General features: G+C 45.1%; 1 protein-coding gene across 8 annotated transcripts in view; it reads right to left on the bottom strand.

Moving 5' to 3' along the window:
- Positions 1-3828: 3828 nt before the first annotated feature.
- HGS (hepatocyte growth factor-regulated tyrosine kinase substrate) overlaps positions 3829-20474 on the bottom strand; it is a 236173-nt gene continuing 219527 nt past the window's right edge. For all 8 annotated transcript variants that reach the window (XM_078653848.1, XM_078653847.1, XM_078653846.1 and 5 more), the window contains one exon: positions 3829-4990. In XM_078653848.1, the coding sequence (XP_078509974.1) occupies positions 4877-4990 (114 nt within the window). In that variant the 3' untranslated portion in view covers positions 3829-4876. The remainder of the gene's footprint in view (positions 4991-20474) is intronic.

Here is a 20474-nt window from a genome sequence, read left to right on the forward strand (position 1 = left end):
CCTTCTTTGGGATAAGAAAGTACAGAGAGTAAACTCCCTTGTTTTGTTGGTGCAGAGGAACTGGTTCTATTGCACTTTTTTGTAAGAGGGATATTACCTCTTGCTTTAGCAGTAATAGATGCTCTTGTGACATTGGACGCTGTCTGGGTGGTATGTTTGGGGGGTAGATGATAGTTCGATATAGTAACCTGATTGAATTATTTGTCGCACTCACCTGTCTGATGTGAGCTTGTTCCAGACAGGAAGGAATTGTTGCAATCTTCCCCCCACTGGAGTGGAATGGTGACGGGGACAAGGAGGAAAGTCATTGGGTAGGGGTAGAGGCAGAGCGGGAGTTGTTAGTTTTGCCTCTGCCTTTGTTATTGTTACCCCTGTAACCCCCTCTTTGGTAGCCCCTAGTGAAGGTGGATTGGCTAGGGGTTTTGAAAGAAGTGGAGGGGCTATCCAAGGAGTAGCCTCTGGTGGTGCCTCTGTAGGATGAGCGACGAGAGGAGCTTCTGGGATCTTGGGACTGCAAGGATTCCATAGATTTAGCTGCGTCGGTATCGTTTTACATCTTTTCAAGGGATACATCAACATTAGGGCCAAATAGGTGTTGCTCATCAAATGGTTGATTTAGGATGGAGTTCTGGACTTCGGGTTTGAAGCCTGAAATACGTAGCCAGGCATGCCTACGCAAAAGGACGCTGGTGTTAATTGCCCTTGAAGCATTATAAGCCGCATCTAGGGCACAACGGATGGAGGTATTAGTGTCGTTTTACCTTCTTGTATAAGTTCATTGGCCCTATTTTTGTATTTATCTGGGAGATGCTACATTATGGATTCAAGCTCATCAAAATGTGCCCTGTCGTACCTTTCTAACAGCGCTTGAGTATTGGCGATGCGCCCTAGGTTTGCTGCTTGTGACGCCGTTCGTTTGCCAGAGGCGTCCAGGAGTTTAGACTCCTTACCCGGTGGGGAGGCCTCACCTGATGTTTGGGAATTGGCCCTTTTCTGTGCATTGGAGACTACAAGGGAGTCTAGTGGTGCGGGCCCCTAATATAGACTGGATCTGTAGGGGCAGCCTTATATTTTTTCTCTATTCGGGGGTTGTGGACTCGAGCCCTGACTGGATCTTTAAAAACCACTGGTGCATGCTTAATCAGCCTCTTAAGCATGGGTAGAATTGAAGTGGATCTTTGTGTGGTGTCGAAAGTGTCCATTAAAAAATCTTCCTATACTGTGTCCGTGTGTAGTTCAGTTCAACCCCATGGTATTGGGCAGCTCTAAACAGTAAAACACAAACAATTGAAGAAGGGTCTGAGGGAAATTTAAAGACCTGCCCAGTTCGTATCCCCCTAACTGTAATCCTAACAACAAAAGAACCGGGGGTCTATAACGGAGCTTCAAGTACTCCGAGCTGCTGCAAAACTCCTACATAAGTGAGTTGGGCAGCTCTATGCACAAGTTGGTTAAAGCCTATAGTGTCCTCTGTGGGGGGGGGGGGGGGCTGGAGGGATATACATCATCCTGGGGAACATAAGGGATGTTCGGGTGTTATAATCATCCCATGGGTTAGGGGAATGAGGAGGACTAGGGTTCCCTAATGGATCATCTGCACCTCCCCCTGCATGATCATAATCGCTATCCACATCATCATCACGTCCTACTGGAGTAGGTGATGGTGCAGGAGAGTGATGTAGTGGTGGAGGGGGGAGGAGGAGGAGAACGGATCCTTAATGGAGAGGTTGCAATGTCGCTTTTTAGGAGGAGCCGGTGTAGGCGCATCTAGTGGCCGCTTCTTGGAGCGAAGAGCCAATTGACCAGTCTTAGGATCTTTCACAAGAGTCTTTTGGGTAGGATCTGGTTGAAAAAGTTCCTCTGTATAAGGCAGATCCTTCGGTGTCATAGTTTTTGGTTCCGCAGGCTTTTTAGGCACCGACTCGGTATCTGTTCTAGGTTCTTTTGGCTTGGGAACGTGACCTTTTGCAGTGTCCTTGGTTGGCGGAACGTGTTGTTTTTTCGGTTCAGAGTGCTTTTTCGGCTCCGAAACATGGGAGTCAGGCCCTTAGGTGGCAGTTTTTGGTCAGCTCCGAATGTGTTTTCGACATCGATGAGCCGGTGCCAGTCTTCGGCGCAGAGTGCTTGGATGTCGATGCAGCCATCGGCGTGGATGAGGAAGCAGATGGCTTCTTTTTCGGTGCCGGTAGGTGTGTGTCGGCACCGGAGGTAGACTGACTCGAGCCTGAGTCGCCTAAAGGCTTAGTAGGCTTCTTTACCGAACCCGTAGGTGGGGCATGGGAAGCAGTCTCTCAGAGTGCCCCCGGGCCTGAAGGAGAGGGTGTGACCGAAGCCTTTGTGGAGGGTGTCGAGGAAGGGTCGGGGCAGACGTGTGTACTTATGACCCGCTGTGCCGGAGTTATGTCCTCGACGTTGGAGTCCTCGGCGTCGGAGTAGCTAACACCTTCTTCGGCCCGCTGCTGTTCTGGCACGTTGACGCCCTCTTCAAAGATGTCGTCTGGGATCGAAGCTGACGAGCAAGCCATGGTCCTTCGAGCTTGTCGGTCCTGAATTGTCTTTTTGGAGCAGAAGGAGGCACAAGCCGAACAGTCCCTGGCCTCGTGCTCCGGGGAGAGGCAAAAGTTGCACACCTCATGGAGATAGGTGTGGGGAAACTTCGACCCACATTGAGGACACTTCTTGAATAGCGTCCTTTCCAGGAGCCAGAAGATAAGGCCTAGGTAGGCCCGAAGGCCTTAGTCGACGACCGGAAACGAAGACCTCGAAGTTGTCAAGACTCGCGACGAGAGGGAAACGCGTTCGAGACAATACCGTCAGAAACGGGTGAGGGATTGCGTGCCGAACAAAAACTCAGTTTGAAACCGGAGCGCAGGAAACACATCCGAGCCCGATGGTGGAAAAAAGCAATCTGAGGATGGAGCCGATGCCCATGCGCAATGTGATCCAAGGGAGGAGTCCACTATCTCGTGACTTCCAAAGAACTTTTCTGGACAAAAACAAGTGCAAACAACCAGGCCCAACACTAGATGGCGATCTATGCAACAGTGCGTAATATGCAGCCTATGCTTCGAACATGTGCTTATGCCTTAAGAAATTCCATTCCAAGAGGTCACAGTGACAGTGATGCTGCCATTTTGAAAGAAGATTCCAAAAAACGTAAGAAAATCCATTCAAAGATGGCTGTTGTATGTGCCCAATTACCAAAATACCTAGCAAAGCCAATCGCTTCCACACGCAGCATCCACAGGCTTAGCCAAGGCTTATTTTTCTTATTGGACTAGTGCACCTTTTTTAGTATGATCCACCTTTTCCAAGATACTAGATGCACAAGACTAAATACACCGACACAAAGGAATAAGTGCTTCTGAAGGTGGAACATGGCAGGCCAGTAGGTAGAATTCTATCTGTAGGTTGCTCTAGTCTCTTCTATTTAATTCTGCCACCATTAGCTACACAAGAGGTAAGCCTACATCTGTAACTCAGCCAAGGAGATGCACTTGCATTTAATCCTCAGACGAAGTAATTGATGTACTCATGGGACAGTTTGCAAGTAAGTACTCCTATACACATTTGTAATCTGTAGGAGGTGGTCCTAACCCTTTTACTAGCAAGAGTGTGAGGGAAGAAAAACAGAAAGTGCTTATATATACAACATTCTAAGGGTGTGTTCATACATTGCAAATAGTCGACCACCGCCTTTGTCAATGTATCACTGTTCAAGTCGACAAGTCACTTCATTTGTGTTTCTAGTCTTCAAGCCTGTGGAATGCACAATGCCCCAACTCTTTGAAAAGCACCATTTTACATAACTCAGTATAACACACACACTTGGTTTTTAAACAGATTTTATTGTGGTATTTAGTCTTTGCCAACTACACAGATTCCAAATCTAACAGCTACACAGAATCAAAGAGCCTCCCACCCACCCTCGTCTGAAAATGAAAACCCAGAATCAATGCCCAGCTGGCTTGAGCAAGAACTGGTTTGAAAAGGACTCCGTATGTAATACTCTATGACCGTTTTATGTGAACAGAGAAGAAAGATGGTCAATGAACTGAGAACACAACAGGAATATAATCTGAAAGCCGTGGAATTAATATTAAGCCAGAACAAGAAGGAACAGAGGAAAGAGATGGGAGAGTAAGTAAAGAGGACCCGAAGGGCAGAAAAGCAAGCAGCATGCAGAAAGAGAAGGGAGTTATGAACAGAAGGTATGCGGAAGAAGGTTAGTAGAGAAATGTGGAGGGAGGATGGAGAATGAAAGATAAAAGGGAAAATAAATGCACAAAAAAATTAACAAGAGAGGGGACAGACTAAAAGAGGACAGAATCAGTTATGGCAGGACGGGTACAATTCATGTGGCTGTCGGAATCAGTGACTATGAGAAAGAGGAAAGTCAGTGCTCACAAAGGAGGCAAGGGCCAATGATGGGAAGCAAAAAATAAAAACAAATTAGAAAAGATAGGTAGGAGGAAGGGAAACAAACACAGAAGAGAGCAGAATGAGATGCATAATGAAGAAGTAAACACGGTTGATTAAGTGGGAATGGAAGAGAAAGGAGAAACCGCAGATGGGAGAGCAGTCTGACAGCATCATTAGGGGAATATTGACATTACACAGTACACAGTAGCAGGTACTTGGTCTAAAAAATCTCCAAACCTCAGTGCCTCCAACCCGTTTTCTTGAGGCTCATCAAGTGGGACATGTGCAATGGGCAAAGTGACCTCACACTCACTGAGAGAAGTCACACCGCAAGCGAGAACTGTGGTTTAACGTAACTCAGCAGGAGCGGTTTAAGAGAAAGTATCTGGTTAGCAATAGTGTTACAGATTTGGGAGTCTTTCAACATCCCCCCTCCACACCCCTGCCAGCAAGATCAGTCGAAGGAGATAAGCTGTGCCTCGGCTCTGCCCACCCCCTGCTGGGGCTGTGAAGGGGGCTGCTGTTGGGCTGCCTGCTGTTGTGGGGGAGGCCCTCCAGGAGGCGGCATCTATGGCAAAGCAAACAGACCAGCGTCAGAAGTAGTCATTTAATCCCTAAGACATCACAGTACGGTGTCTTTTTTCACCAGAATTGCACAAACACAAAATCCATCATGCAACAGTTGAATATTTGAGTCTGCCTGCCATGACTGGAACCGGGCACTAAGGATCCCTGGTCTAGTGCATCAGCAGGCAGATCTTTACTTGATGTACAGTTAATCAAATAAACCCCATCAGAAGTGCTTCCCTATACACCTCCAGCCACTATCAAAACGATCAATTTGTGTACAGGTTTTATTTGGTGCCAAATATGTCACCTTACAGTTACTTCCAGAAAGACTGTTCTGGTCACATTAGAGCTAAACACTTTTGACCAAGCGCAGTAAATGATGAGTGAGGGCTGAGAAGACAACCTAGCTTCCAATCAACACTAGGATCATGATCAACATGATCACCATTACAAATTCAGCAATGGATTGTTCTGCACCACGATACATTCAAGTCCTTCTGTGGAGGTATGCAATGTAGACGTCAGCTTAAGTCAGACTAGGGAAGGGAAGAACCCCAACCCTGTACATAGTGTACTTAGTAACTGATACCTTGCTAGTTATTACCAATCTATGGTTTGTATGAATAAGGTTTGTTTAAGGAGTGCCACGAACCATCAATCCATTCAAAGCTGGTTCAGTGTGTAAACCTAATCACAGTATGTCAATTCACCCCACTAAAGCTACCTCCGAGCTACACAGAACCATCTTTCCATTCTAACTGCAACTTGAATAACCGAAAAGATGCCATTATTTCGTACCCAGAACCAGTCACTTACAGCAGATGAACGTCCTGGAAATCCTTCGACTCAGTCGCGATCTTCAGATTCTTTTTCCCCTTGGCCACTTTATTGTGTTTGTTCCCTTCATTATTTCTGTTGTCTTGAGAATCTTTTTTACAAATACAGTTCACCTGGTGGAGGTGGGTGGGTCCCATGTGAATCCAGAAAACTCTTCAAGCTGCAAATTACTCCTACCGGCGTGTAACCTTTTTGTTTTGCACCATGAATCTTTTCTGGATTCACATCCTATACATTGATTAGACTGCAGAATTTTCTTCTGCCAGGTGGCTGGGTTATTCAGAGTGTCTGCAATCAAGTTTTTTTTTCTTGGTTTTTTAACAAAACTTTTATTGATTTTCCATACATAAACACATTGTTTAGAGCAGTGGAAACAGTAACGTCCCTTCCCGTTCCCAAGCATGACATTAGTTCCTAAAGCAAATTGAGTGAGGTTTTTTTCAGAGCTCACTACACATTCCTTTATCCCTTAGATGTGTGTTTCTCTCCCCCTGCCCCCCACTACCGTAAGTCCCTCCCTCCTACCGGTGCTGCAAGCATTTTAACGCGTTATGTCCTACTTGGGCCTCCCTTTTTGATTGGGTGTCCAGACACTAATGTTCCATGAACAGGTGTACTGAAGACCGTGGGGCGGCAGCAAATGTATTGTTCAACGTCATGCTTCATAGGAATGACAGAGATGCTCTGCTTTACCTTGTTATAGTCTTTCTTTGAGTGTAGCTCCTGTTGACAAAATTGAATCCTTTGCACAATCCCTCTTGCAATGAAAACCTATGACAGGTGAGCCCTTGCTCCTCCTTCCTGGTGCGTGGGCCTTTTCTGCCTGCTTCTTTGGTTGTTGGAAATAGGTTGGTTTCTGTATGGCCTGATTTACATGGAAACGTGATACCAACTTTAGTATGAATTAACAACTTACTCTACCTTCCAGGTAGAGAATATCTAACCATAGGTTCATCACCTTTTGAATACTTCACCCGGAATCCGACCGTATCTGGAAACTTTTTTACAATAGCTCTATGTGCCGTCTGGTGGTGCCGTGTCACTCAGCACCAGCGCTGCTCTTCTCTGGAAAAGATGTACTGTCCCAATATAGGTGCCACTCTCAAATGCTGATGTCAGTTGCTTTTGAGGCTGTCCGCACCACCAGGCGAAGAGCCCCAGCATCCAACTGGTTTGTCCAGTGTGCCAATTCCTAAACTAGGGATCTTTTTAATGGGCAGAGCCCAATTCACAGAACGGGGAGGATCAGTGATGAACCTGCGGTTAGACAAAGGATCTTACTTAGATCTCGGCAGATGTAATATTCAGTCACAAACCTCTCCATAGGATATAATGGGATCATAACATAGCAGAGGGGTTATCTGTCACGTTTGTGACTGAATATTCCCCTCCGCCAAGATTTAAATCAGGGCCGGAGTGCCTAGCTGAGAGAGGGTTATTGAAGGCAAGTAACTTATTCTTCCGATAGAGACTTTTAACAAACAATTCTTCACCTTTTGAATAGGTACCAAAGCAATACCTATTTGGGGGTGGGTCTGTAAATTCACTCAAATGAAAAAAATAAATTCCAGCATAACAAGCAGGCAAAATGCCCCTCTTGGTGAACCTGGCTGTCCAGACAGCGGTTGCTTCGTGAATATATGGCAGGATACTGACTAGGCTGCCCAATAGATGTTCAGGAGAGGAAAACTGCATGCCAATGCAGTGTTAGCAACCTTGGATCTGCTAGGATGAGCCCTTAACCATTCCGAGGTGTGAGAAAGGAAAATGCTACTTACCAGTATGTATCTGTTATTGGCATGTAGAGCGGCAGAGTTGTACACTATGCATAGATCGCCATCTGCTGTTGGGCTCAGATGTTTGCATGTTGTTCTTGTCTTTGAAGAAGTCTTGTAGTCACAAGGTTGGTGACTCCTTCGGTCGACAGTGCGCATGGGCTTCGGCTCCATCGTTAGATTGTTTTGCCAGTAGGGTTAGATGTAGTAGTGAGAAATAGAAATATGTCTATGCGTGATGTAACTAATTAAGAGAATACTGGATCAGATAGAGGTATCCGGGGATGAGGGTGGGCGTGTACAACTCTGCAGCTCTACATGCCAAGAACAGATGCATACTGGTAAGTAGCATTTTCCGTTTGAGGCGTATGAGCTCCAGATTGTACACTATGCATAGACTATATAGCAGTATCCTCCTTAGCGGTGGCTACCTGTATCTGTTGCAGTAGTTTGAAAAAGTGTTTTTAATACAGCCTGGCCCACACTAGCTTATTTTGATTGCACATCTACACAACAGTGTTTTGTTAAGGTGTGTGGCGTGGCCCAAGTTGCTGCTTTGCATATGTCATCTAGAGGAATTTTCCCTAAGAATGACATAGATACCCTTAGTTTACGTGTAGAATGAGCTCTAGGGGAATAGTTAACGTGCGTTTGGCTTTAAGGTAGCATATTTGTATGCATTTTACAATCCACCTTGCAATTCCGGTTTTGGATATCGGATTACCCTTAGGAGGTGGGGAGAAAGCTACGAAAAGTTGTTTGGTTTTCCTAAAGGATTTAGTTCTTTCAATGTAGTAAAGTAATGCTTATTCTAACATCAAGGGTGTGTAGAGCTCTTTCTGCCACTGGCGTGCCCATGTGGGAGCTACCAGGATTAGTTTGAGAGACTGTTGTCTGAGCTTGCGTACTACTAGTGGTGGTATTAGTGGGATTGGCGGAAAAGCGTACGCAAATCTGCCTGACCAGTTCATCCATATCGCATTGCCCTTGGATAGCGGGTGTGGAAACCTGGCGGCGAAGGTTGGGCATTTTGCGTTTTCGTGTGAGGCAAACAGGTCTATGTCTGGATGACCCCACTTGAGAAAGAATGGTTGAAGAACTTGCAGATGTAGTTCCCATTCGTGAATCTGTTGTGTCTGTTGACTTAACAGATCGGCTATCTGATTGTGAACTCCTGGAAGGTTTTCTGCGAGCAGATATATGTTTTGTGGAATGGCCCATCTCCAGATATTTTGTGCGAGCTGAGACAGCTGCAGGGAACGTGTGCCTCCTTGTTTTTGTATGTAGTACATGGCTGTCATGTCTGTCCGGATTAAGATAGCTTTGTTCAGTTTATGCACTAAGAAGGACTATAGTGCTAGGAAAATTGCCAGCAACTCTAGGTGATTGATGTGAAGCACCTTTTGTTGAGCGGTCCATCTTACCCGAGTTGTGTGGTGGAGCATATGTGCTCCCCATCCTGTCAGGGCTGCGTCCGTTGTCAGTACTATCTGTGGAACAGGCTCGAGGAACGGCCGCCCTTTGGACAAGTTTTTGGTGTTCTACCACTACAGAGAGCGATGTGTGCGGCTGTCCACCAACACCAGGTCTCTCAGTTGTCCTTGTGCCTGATTCCACTGATGAGCTAGACATTCCTGCAATGGGCGCATTTGCAGTCTTGCATATGGTACAATAAAAATGCAAGATGCCATCATGCCTATTAATTGCATGAACACTCTGGCTGGGAGAGTGTTGGTTTTGAAACCTTGTAACTAAGGCTTGAATGCTCTGTATCCTGGCTGGATGGGATAAGCTAGAGCTGTATTGGTGCTTATGGTAGCCCCTAGGTATTGATGTACATGTTGTTATGTTATGTCTTCTTTTATAGGGCTCGAATCACCGTGAGGCATCTCGGCGCTTGCTTTGGGAACCCGTCCTGGCTTTTTCCCTGAGAGATAACCCGTACTGGGCATCCCCAAGGTGAAAGCCAGGCATCCCGCCGCGCGGGGTGGGGGGGGCCATAGTGGAGATTAAGCAAGCTAATGCCCAGAGTTGCAGAGTGTGAACCCGTGATTCGAGTAGGCACCGAAGCGAGAATTATCGAGTCCGTGGACATTTGGGCTCAAGACCCTGCCGCGTCGGGAATTGGACCCTGGTCCCGGGTCTGATCTCTGCTTCAGGGTCTGCCTCCTCTAACCAGTGAGCCATACTTCTCCACAAGAGAGGGCTGTAGATGTGACTTGGTGTGGTTTATTGTAAACACCAAGTTGTGCAGTGTCTGAATTGTTTGAGATGTGTGTTGAACACACTGGTTGAATGACTTGGCTTTTATGAGCCAATCGTCTAAGTATGGGAAGACATGGATATGCTGTCTTCTGAGATGTGCTGCTACTACGGCTAATAGCTAAGGAAGCCCCCCCTTCCATTCGACAAATAATGGGTCTCAATCCCATCACAGGACACCATAAATGTGGGACCTGTCTATGTTGCGAGACGACCATTGAGGGTTCTCTATTTCAACATAAAGGTGTCTCGTGGAAACACGAGACATTCAGTAATTGTAAGTCAAGATACGTTGTCTAGGGCATCCTTTGCCCGTGCGGACTCTTGTATATCGGTAAAACGAATCAGGAGGCCCGGCAAAGAATCTCTCAGCACAAATCTAGACTAAAAAATCGAGTAGAAACAGCACCCCTGGTCAATCATTGGAACAGACTGGGCCACCAAACCAAAGATCTAAAATGGACTATCATTTCTAGGGTTGAACGCGACCCCCGAGGAGGTGACTGGGATGCGAGACTCTCTAAAAGGGAAACGCTCCTTATTGTCAAGTTTAATACGGCCGTTATAGGCCTAAATGAATTGTCAGAGATTTATAAACTCTGAAAATGACAGGGCCCTGTTCATTGTAAATATTCGACTCTTCTGTGTGTGAAGGTGACACTTGTTTGGCCTAAATAGTGTTAAGTAGTACCTTTGCATTCATGCTTGCGAATGGCCTTTTACATCAACAGCGCCGTTAGGTGTGGTAATAAATATGTCAATTCTATTACCTTCCATGTTGTTGAAGCGCAAGCGCGGGCGAGTAGTGTTCCACCACCCCGCCTGTCTATTTATGAGAGAGAGACCGGCCGTTCTGCGCATGCGTGAGAGATTAGTTCTGCTCAGACGCCCGAACTATACGTTGGCTGTCTATTGTGGAGCGCGATCATTTTTTTCACTAGGTAAGAACTGGTAGTAATTTCTGCAGTTCCTTTTCTCCCCACATTTGTTGAGTTACGGTTAAAAAACCTGTTTGTCCTTTTGCGTTTAGGATCCATATCCTTCCGTGATGGCAACCCACGGGTCCACATTCCCGTCCCCTCACTGAGCCAAGTGTCTGCCACAGTGCAGGTAATTTACCTTGCTATTTGTCATATACCCGGTTTCAAATGGAGTGTTCAATCATAGTTGCGAATGTCATGAGATTATACCTGCCCATCAATTTCGAATGGGTAGACAAGTAACTCCTCCTTGGTTTTGTAGGACTCATTAATCTGAACCAAACGAGGAACCTTTTGTCCCCGACCTTCTTGGAGCCGTAGACTTACAACGGACTTCTTGGCCATCCTACTTGGTAAGACACCTGTGATAAATCTTCGTGATCCTAGACCCCCATGTGCCGTAGCAGGATGGACATTAGCAATCTCTACTTGTAATTTTTTATTTTAGTGAGACCGCCCCCCCCGCAAAGACCTTGTCTGCACCTGCTAAAAAGATTTAGCCTATGGTCGCTGATGTCCAGCTTCATTAGACAGGTACAGCGAACTTTCATTTCTCTTGACACAGGCTTTGGCCTGATTGATTTTTTTAAAAAAACCCTTCATTCAAGTATTCCCTTCCCCTGCAGATACCTCTGCTCCACTACACCTTCCAAGTCGCCTCATAGACCAGTGGGGTAAGCTGTTCGAGTTGGTGGTGGTTCACTCATTTAGCTTTACGGAGTCACTCATGAATTTCTTTACATAGAGACCTTCCTTATGTTTTCCAGGTACTCCATTGGCCCTGAGGAGAATCCCCCTTTGACTTCGATTGGGATTCGAAACGCGTAGGCCCTTGTATTAAGTGTTGCTCTGTTCTTTAAAACCCAAGTGTTGATAAACACTGCACTTGAGTTTTGTACACATTTGATATACAAGTCCTTCACAAAACAATTGATTTTTGTCTAATTTCAAGTGTACTTTGTTCTAGGTTGATATGCATTTATGTAGTATACCTTATGTATTGATTTATTGAGCAACCTTTGTTTCTCTCTTTCTCTTTTTCTAGATTGTGTTTGAATGGATGTATGGAGTTTAGAATGACTGTGATATGTCTGACTAGTATGATCGAGTATTTATAGTGTCCAAATATTGTTTAGTTTAATGGTGTAGTGTCCTATTGTACATAACATGTATAAACTTTGAAAAACTTTTTTCTTAAAAAATGAACAAATAAACCGCTATTAATTAGCAAAATCCCGGGCGGAAATGTGATTTCTTCCTTGGTGCATTCAAATGATGTGTGGCTAGCTGTATCAGTTCAGGCATTTTCTTTTGTTTTATAGATATAAGTGCTCAGCCTAACTGATTAGAGCCAACTCTTGGTTGCTAATACATATTATAGCGGGAATTTTTCTCGCGAAGTGTTCTTTATACTGGACCACAGTCTTTTGTGGCTGACAAGATTTGAATTCTTGTCTTTGTTGTGGGGTGAAAGGCACACATAGATACCAAAGCCCATATATCATTTTGTTTGTCTTTTGTTGTACTGACGTGTATTAATTTCTATTTTTTTGAATCTTTGAATTTTCTATGGCAGAAAGGGACACCTTTGCCTATTCAGAAGATCATATAAAAAACCTGTTGAGTGACCCACCATTATTCTCTTCAGTTTCCCTCAGCGTCTCGGCAACTTCACAAAACGAGTCGGATAAGTTACTTCGCTTAAAAAAGAAGCAAATAAGAACAGACCTAAACGGGCATTTTCTTCTCCAACATTTACGAGATGGCACCATTCCGGGTGGTCTTCAGATAAAAAATATACCAGTTATCTTCACTGAGGACCCCATATTTAAAAAGGGCTTCAGTCAGATTGAGACAAAATGCAGTAGGGACCTTATGGTCCTCACTGTAGAAACAGCTGCTAGAATTTCCAAACAAGAACTGGAAGAAATAGCGCAACTAGAGTCTGAAATAAATAGCAATCCCACGATAGCAGATGCGAAGACATTATTAGACAAGGTTGCAAAAGAAATACAGGATTTCAAGGACTATACAATAACACAAAAAACTAACCAATTTGAAAAAGACAAGAAGACCTTCACACTAGAAAACGTGTATCCATTCTTACAAGTAGACTTTTACACAAAACCCGATTCAAGGCGATTTCTACCAGGTAACCGCGGCAGGTCAAGAAATCAGTTCATTACTTTTTCGGACACCTCTTCGTCAGGCGGCGATAGTGATAATAGTGGCAATAAAAGTAACAGCAGACCAAATAGGAACCGACAATGGAACCAGAATCAACAACAACAAAGCAATACCCAGAATTTTTTAGGGAGAGGCCAAACACGACCGAGGGCGAAAGTGAGATGGGAGATGACAACTCGCCGCCAACATTATCAAAACTGATGGTGTCACCCATCTTTAACCTCTCATCCAAATCATTGACTGCAGCAGAGGAAAGTATCCTGTCCAAGGGCCTTTCCTTTGTACCATCTAAACGCACAGATTTTACAAGGATGAAAACTGAATTCATCGAGTTCTGCCGTAAATTAAGACTACTAACCTTCTTTATTGAAAACCCTTTATCTTCAATTCCTGAAGTTACGGGGTTAAGAAATAAATCTACTTTTTGTCCCTCGGGACATAAAATACCAAAAGAAATTATTGTCTTTGAAAAAAATGTACTTTCTGCAATTTCTGCTATGGAAAAGCAGAAAAAATATGTCAAATTCAATACAACAAAAGAACAAACAAAAGCCCTTCAAGATTTACGCAGTGATCCCACCATCACTATAAAGCAAGCTGATAAGGGAGGGGCGATAGTGGTGTGGGAGACAACAGACTATAAAAATGAAGTGCTTAGGCAATTGAATGATCAGGCATGCTACCGCAAAATCGGGAAAGACCCCACGTTAGAACTACAGCACCAACTCTTCGCTATCATCAAAGATGGTTATGAAGAAGGTTTTGTAGGTCCCAAAGAGCTGGATTTTTTACAAAATAAACACCCTAAAGTACCTCTTTTTTATGTTTTACCAAAGGTACATAAAGACCAAAACAAACCCCCGGGGAGGCCGATCGTGGCAGGATGCGACTCCCTGCTCGAACCAGTTGCCAAATATGTCGACGTGTTTCTGAAACAATTCATGACCCTTGTCACATCATATCTGCAGGACACTACAGATTTTATCAATAAACTTGAAACAATAGAGTTTAGTGAGGGCAGTGACATCCTGGTCACCCTGGATGTCACTTCACTCTACACCCAGATCCCCCAGGATGAAGCGGTGGCTGTGCTCGCCTACTTCCTGGAACTGAGATCGAGACCTGTACAGGTGCCAACAAAATTCCTGATTGACCTCGCTTCCTTTGTACTTAAAAAGAATTACTTTTGCTTTGGCAAAGATTTTTACTTTAAAGTTAAAGGGGTGGCGATGGGCTGTCCTTTCGCTCCAGAGTTGGCAGTCCTTTTTATGTCACTATATGAGGACACTTATGTATACAACAACAACCCCTTCAAAGATCACATTGGAGTGTGGCTACGCTTCATAGATGATGTTTTTATGGTGTGGAAAGGTGGGGAAGAGGAACTGAGATGCTTTTATGACTGGCTGAATGCACGTACTGCAGACATCAAGTTTAGCATGATACTGTCGAGAGAAAAAATATCCTTTTTGGATGTGGAAGTTTTTCCAACCGAAGGCAAATTATCTACTTCCCTTTTTGTTAAACCAACGGATCGGAATAAAGCCCTCTTATTCTCTAGCAACCACCCGAGGAGTCTAAGAGAGAATCTCCCACTGGGGCAATTTCTTCGGATACGAAGAAATTGTACAACTAATGAAGACTACAAGTCCCATGCCACAAATTTGATGACTAAACTGTGTGACCGAGGGTACCCAAAAAAACTGGTATCAAATTGCATGAAAAGGGCACGTTGGACCCCCAGGGAAACGCTCCTTGAACGACGCAGCAAGCCACAGCTAAAACGACAGGTGTGTGTCACGACATTCTGCCCCAATGCCAACCAGCTAAAAAAAGTAATAAACCAAAATTGGCATTTAGTCAAAAATTTAAACGAGGGCCTCAATAAACCGCCACTCTTTGCTTTTAAAAAAGAAAAGAGCATAGCTAATTACGTGGTTAGAGCAGGAATAGCTAAGGAAGCCCCCCCTTCCATTCAACAAATAATGGGTCTCAATCCCATCACAGGACACCATAAATGTGGGACCTGTCTATGTTGCGAGACGACCATTGAGGGCTCTCTATTTCAACATAAAGGTGTCTCGTGGAAACACGAGACATTCAGTAATTGTAAGTCAAGATACGTTGTCTATGGCATCCTTTGCCCGTGCGGACTCTTGTATATCGGTAAAACGAATCAGGAGGCCCGGCAAAGAATCTCTCAGCACAAATCTAGACTAAAAAATCGAGTAGAAACAGCACCCCTGGTCAATCATTGGAACAGAATGGGCCACCAAACCAAAGATCTAAAATGGACTATCATTTCTAGGGTTGAACGCGACCCCCGAGGAGGTGACTGGGATGCGAGACTCTCTAAAAGGGAAGCGCTCCTTATTGTCAAGTTTAATACGGCCGTTATAGGCCTAAATGAATTGTCAGAGATTTATAAACTCTGAAAATGACAGGGCCCTGTTCATTGTAAATATTCGACTCTTCTGTGTGTGAAGGTGACACTTGTTTGGCCTAAATAGTGTTAAGTAGTACCTTTGCATTCATGCTTGCGAATGGCCTTTTACATCAACAGCGCCGTTAGGTGTGGTAATAAATATGTCAATTCTATTACCTTCCATGTTGTTGAAGCGCAAGCGCGGGCGAGTAGTGTTCCACCCGCCCGCCTGTCTATTTATGAGAGAGAGACCGGCCGTTCTGCGCATGCGTGAGAGATTAGTTCTGCTCAGACGCCCGAACTATACGTCGGCTGTATTGTGGCGCGCGATAATTTTTTTCTCTAGGTAAGAACTGGTAGTAATTTCTGCAGTTCCTTTTCTCCCCACATTTGTTGAGTTACGGTTAAAAAACCTGTTTGTCCTTTTGCGTTTAGGATCCATATCCTTCCGTGATGGCAACCCACGGGTCCACATTCCCGTCCCCTCACTGAGCCAAGTGTCTGCCACAGTGCAGGTAATTTACCTTGCTATTTGTCATATACCCGGTTTCAAATGGAGTGTTCAATCATAGTTGCGAATGTCATGAGATTATACCTGCCCATCAATTTCGAATGGGTAGACAAGTAACTCCTCCTTGGTTTTGTAGGACTCATTAAACTGAACCAAACGAGGAACCTTTTGTCCCCGACCTTCTTGGAGCCGTAGACTTACAACGGACTTCTTGGCCATCCTACTTGGTAAGACACCTGTGATAAATCTTCGTGATCCTAGACCCCCATGTGCCGTAGCAGGATGGACATTAGCAATCTCTACTTGTAATTTTTTATTTTAGTGAGACCGCCCCCCCCGCAAAGACCTTGTCTGCACCTGCTAAAAAGATTTAGCCTATGGTCGCTGATGTCCAGCTTCATTAGACAGGTAGAGCGAACTTTCATTTCTCTTGACACAGGCTTTGGCCTGATTGATTTTTTTTAAAAAACCCTTCATTCAAGTATTCCCTTCCCCTGCAGATACCTCTGCTCCACTACACCTTCCAAGTCGCCTCATAGACCAGTGGGGTAAGCTGTTCGAGTTGGTGGTGGTTCACTCATTTAGCTTTACGGAGTCACTCATGAATTTCTTTACATAGAGACCTTCCTTATGTTTTCCAGATACTCCATTGGCCCTGAGGAGAATCCCCCTTTGACTTCGATTGGGATTCGAAACGCGTAGGCCCTTGTATTAAGTGTTGCTCTGTTCTTTAAAACCCAAGTGTTGATAAACACTGCACTTGAGTTTTGTACACATTTGATATACAAGTCCTTCACAAAACAATTGATTTTTGTCTAATTTCAAGTGTACTTTGTTCTAGGTTGATATGCATTTATGTAGTATACCTTATGTATTGATTTATTGAGCAACCTTTGTTTCTCTCTTTCTGTTTTTCTAGATTGTGTTTGAATGGATGTATGGAGTTTTGAATGACTGTGATATGTCTGACTATTATGATCGAGTATTTATAGTGTCCAAATATTGTTTAGTTTAATGGTGTAGTGTCCTATTGTACATAACATGTATAAACTTTGAAAAACTTTTTTCTTAAAAAATGAACAAATAAACCGCTATTAATTAGCAAAATCCCGGGCGGAAATGTGATTTCTTCCTTGGTGCATTCAAATGATGTGTAACTAGCTGTATCAGTTCAGGCATTTTCTTTTGTTTTATAGATATAAGTGCTCAGCCTAACTGATTAGAGCCAACTCTTGGTTGCTAATACACGCTACTACGGCTAGGCACTTTGTGAACACTCGTGGTACGGTTGTGACCCAGAATAGAAGGACTTTGAATTGATAGTGTTGTCCTTCTAGCACAAACCTGAGATACTTCCTGTGAGAAGGATGTATGGGAATGTGAAAGTAGGCGTCTTTGAGGTCTAGTGTAGTGAGGAAATCGCCTTGTTGCAACAATGGGAGCACTTGTTGTAAAGTGATCATGTGAAAATGATCTGAGTTTATATACAGATTGAGAAGCCTTAATTCTAGAATTGGCCTTAGTGTCCCATCCCTTTTTGAGATTAGAAAGTAGAGTGAGTATACCCCTGTTCCTTGATGTTGCAATGGAACTAACTCTATTGCATCTTTTTGCAGCAATGATAGAACCTCTTGTTGGAGCAGCATTAGATGTTCTGTGGACATTGGACGCTGTCTGGGTGGTATATTTGGAGGAGTAGCTGTAAGCTCTAGGCAGTAACACCATACTAGATAATCGGTCTTACACACTTGTCTGTTGTGATGGAATTCCAGACAGGTAGGAACGAATAGTTTTCTTACCTGTCGGTGTAGTTTTGCAGCTTGAAGATCTTTCTGGATTCACTATGCTGTGCATTATTCCGCAGTCTTGTGGTTGGGTCCGGATTCGTAGTCTTTTTTTTTTTTTTTCGTAGCCCAGGTGGGCGTCGGCGTCACACCTCCTGGGTGTATTTCCGGTGACGTCGGCATGCTTCCTGCGGAAGCTCCCACTCTTGGGCGCCATCTTCGGGTTCTTTTTTTCCGTGTTTCTTTCGTTTCCGAAGTAATGGCAATGTTCTATTTAGGTGATATTTTACCGCTTTGTACTTTCATTTTTTTTTTTTTAACCACCTCTTCTCTCTCCAGCCTCATCTTTCTGGCGGAGGTGGGTGGGTTCGCTAGTGAATCCAGAAAGATCTTCAAGCTGCAAAACTACACCGACAGGTAAGAAAACTATTCGTTTTGCAGCGTGAATCTTTCTGGATTCACTATGCTGTGCATAGATTTTGTAGCGGTTTCTCATCTCTGTGGCGGCTGGGTGGAAGATGAGCGTTGGCTATTGAATATGTGCTGGAGCACCTTCTGTCCGACTTGTGCTTCCTTGTTCATCTGTATATCCACACAGTAGTGCTTCGTGAACGTGTGCACCGAAGCCCATGTTGCCGCCAGGCATATGTCCTGTATGGGTGTGTTAGCCAGGAAAGCTATTGTAGCACCCTTTTTCCTAGTGGAGTGGGCACGTGTCCCCTCTGCTAGTTCTTGTCCTGCACGTTTGTGGCAGAGTTGAATTGTCTGTGCGATCCATCGTGCAATAGTCTTTTTGGTTACTGCCTTTCCCATGAAACTGTTTGCGAATGACACAAAGAACTGTTTTGTTTTCCTGTGTCCCTTAGTCCTCTCAATGTAGTGCATGACTGCCCTTCTGGCGTCCAGTGTGTGCAGGGCTCGCTCTGCGCTAGTTGTTGGTTTTTGGAAAAAGCTCGGTATCTGTATAGACTGGTTCATGTGGAATTTGGATACCACCTTCGGCATGAAGTGTGGGTCAGTCCTCATCACAACCCTATCATTGTGTATTTGTATGTAGGGTTCTTGTAGCGTCAGCGCCTGAAGCTCGCTTACTCTTCGTAAGGACGTTATTGCAACCAGGAAAGCTGTTTTCATAGTTAGCATCTTTAGGGAGGCCTTGTGAAGTGGTTCAAAAGGTTCCTTCATGAGTTCCGTTAGGACTATGTTTAAGTTCCATGCAGGTGGCGGCACCCGCTTGGGTGGTGCGATCCTTTTCGCTCCTACTAGGATTCTCTTCACCACCTGTGATGTGAAGAAACTCCTGCACGTTTCTCCCCTTGTGTAGGCGACTATCGCTGCCAAGTGAACTCTCAAAGAGGATGAGCTAAGGTTCTTCTCCAGCAAGTGTGTCAGATACTTTAGCACTGTGGAGTCCTTCTTCATTTTATTGTGAAGTCTTTCCTTCGTGCACCACATTGTGAATCTTTTCCATTTCGCATCGTAGCACTTCCGAGTGCTGGGCCTTCGTGCCTCCCGAAGGACCCTCAGGGTGCTTTCTGGCAATCTCAAATGTGCAAACTCTATGTCCTCAGGAGCCACGCTACTAGGCTCAGGCTCTCTGGCTCTGGGTGTAGCACCTCTCCGTTCTGCATGGAGAGTAGGTCTTTCCTCTTGCTGAATCTGTGGGGTGCACACTGTGTCATCTCCATGATCTGCGAGTACCATGTCTGCCTGGCCCACTGTGGCGCGACCAGTATCAAGGTCATGTTGCTCGCTCTGCACTTGCTCATTACTCTGTGCATCAGTGGTATCGGGGGAAAGGCGTAAGCAAATGTCCCGTACCAATCTATCCATAGGGCATTCCCCAGTGACTTCTCCTCGGGCTGTCTGGATGCAAAGTTTTGGCATTTTGCATTCCGGCGTGTGGCAAACAGGTCCACTGATGGTGTTCCCCATTTGTTGAACAGCCACCTTGTCTCCTGAGCATTGAGCTCCCACTCGTGGGATGCCGATGTCTGTCTGCTGAGCCAATCTGCCTGTATGTTGTCCTTCCCTGGTAGGTGTATGGCTAGCAGGTCTATTTTGAGAGGGATGGCCCATCTCCATATCTCCTGCGCCAGCGTTGAAAGCGGGGCTGACTGTGTGCCCCCCGCTTGTTGATGTAGAACATCGCGGTGGTGTTGTCTGTTTGTAGCAACACCTTGTGCTTGTACAGTCTTGTCTGGAAAGCTTTCAGTGCAAGGAAGATTGTCTTCAATTCTAGGTAATTGATGTGCTTTGTCGCATCTGTTGGCGTCCACAGTCCTCTCACTTTGAGCTCCTCCATGTGAGCGCCCCATCCCTTCAGGGATGCGTCTGTGGTGATGGTCACTGTTGGCGTTGGGGGCGTTAGAGGCTTTCCCCTTGTTATGTTCTCCATGGTCCACCATGTCATCTCCTTCTGCACTGCGTGCGTTACAACCACTAGATCCTCCCAACTGCCTGTAGCTTGTGACCATTGCTCCTGTAGCCATTCTTGAATGGGTCTCATGTGGAGACGTACATTCGGTACCAGGTGGATGCATGATGCCATCATCCCCATGATCTTGCTCGCAGTCCTCACTGTCCGAGCTTGTCCCTTCCGGTAGAGGCGAGTTTCCTTCACCAGTGCCCTCGCCCTCTTCTCGCTGGGGAACACCTTGCCCTGTAAGGTGTTGATCTGTGCTCCCAGGAAGATCTTCACTTGTTCCGGATCCATTGATG

Source organism: Lissotriton helveticus, chromosome 7, assembly GCF_964261635.1.
Source record: "Lissotriton helveticus chromosome 7, aLisHel1.1, whole genome shotgun sequence".
Classification (NCBI taxonomy): domain Eukaryota; kingdom Metazoa; phylum Chordata; class Amphibia; order Caudata; family Salamandridae; genus Lissotriton; species Lissotriton helveticus.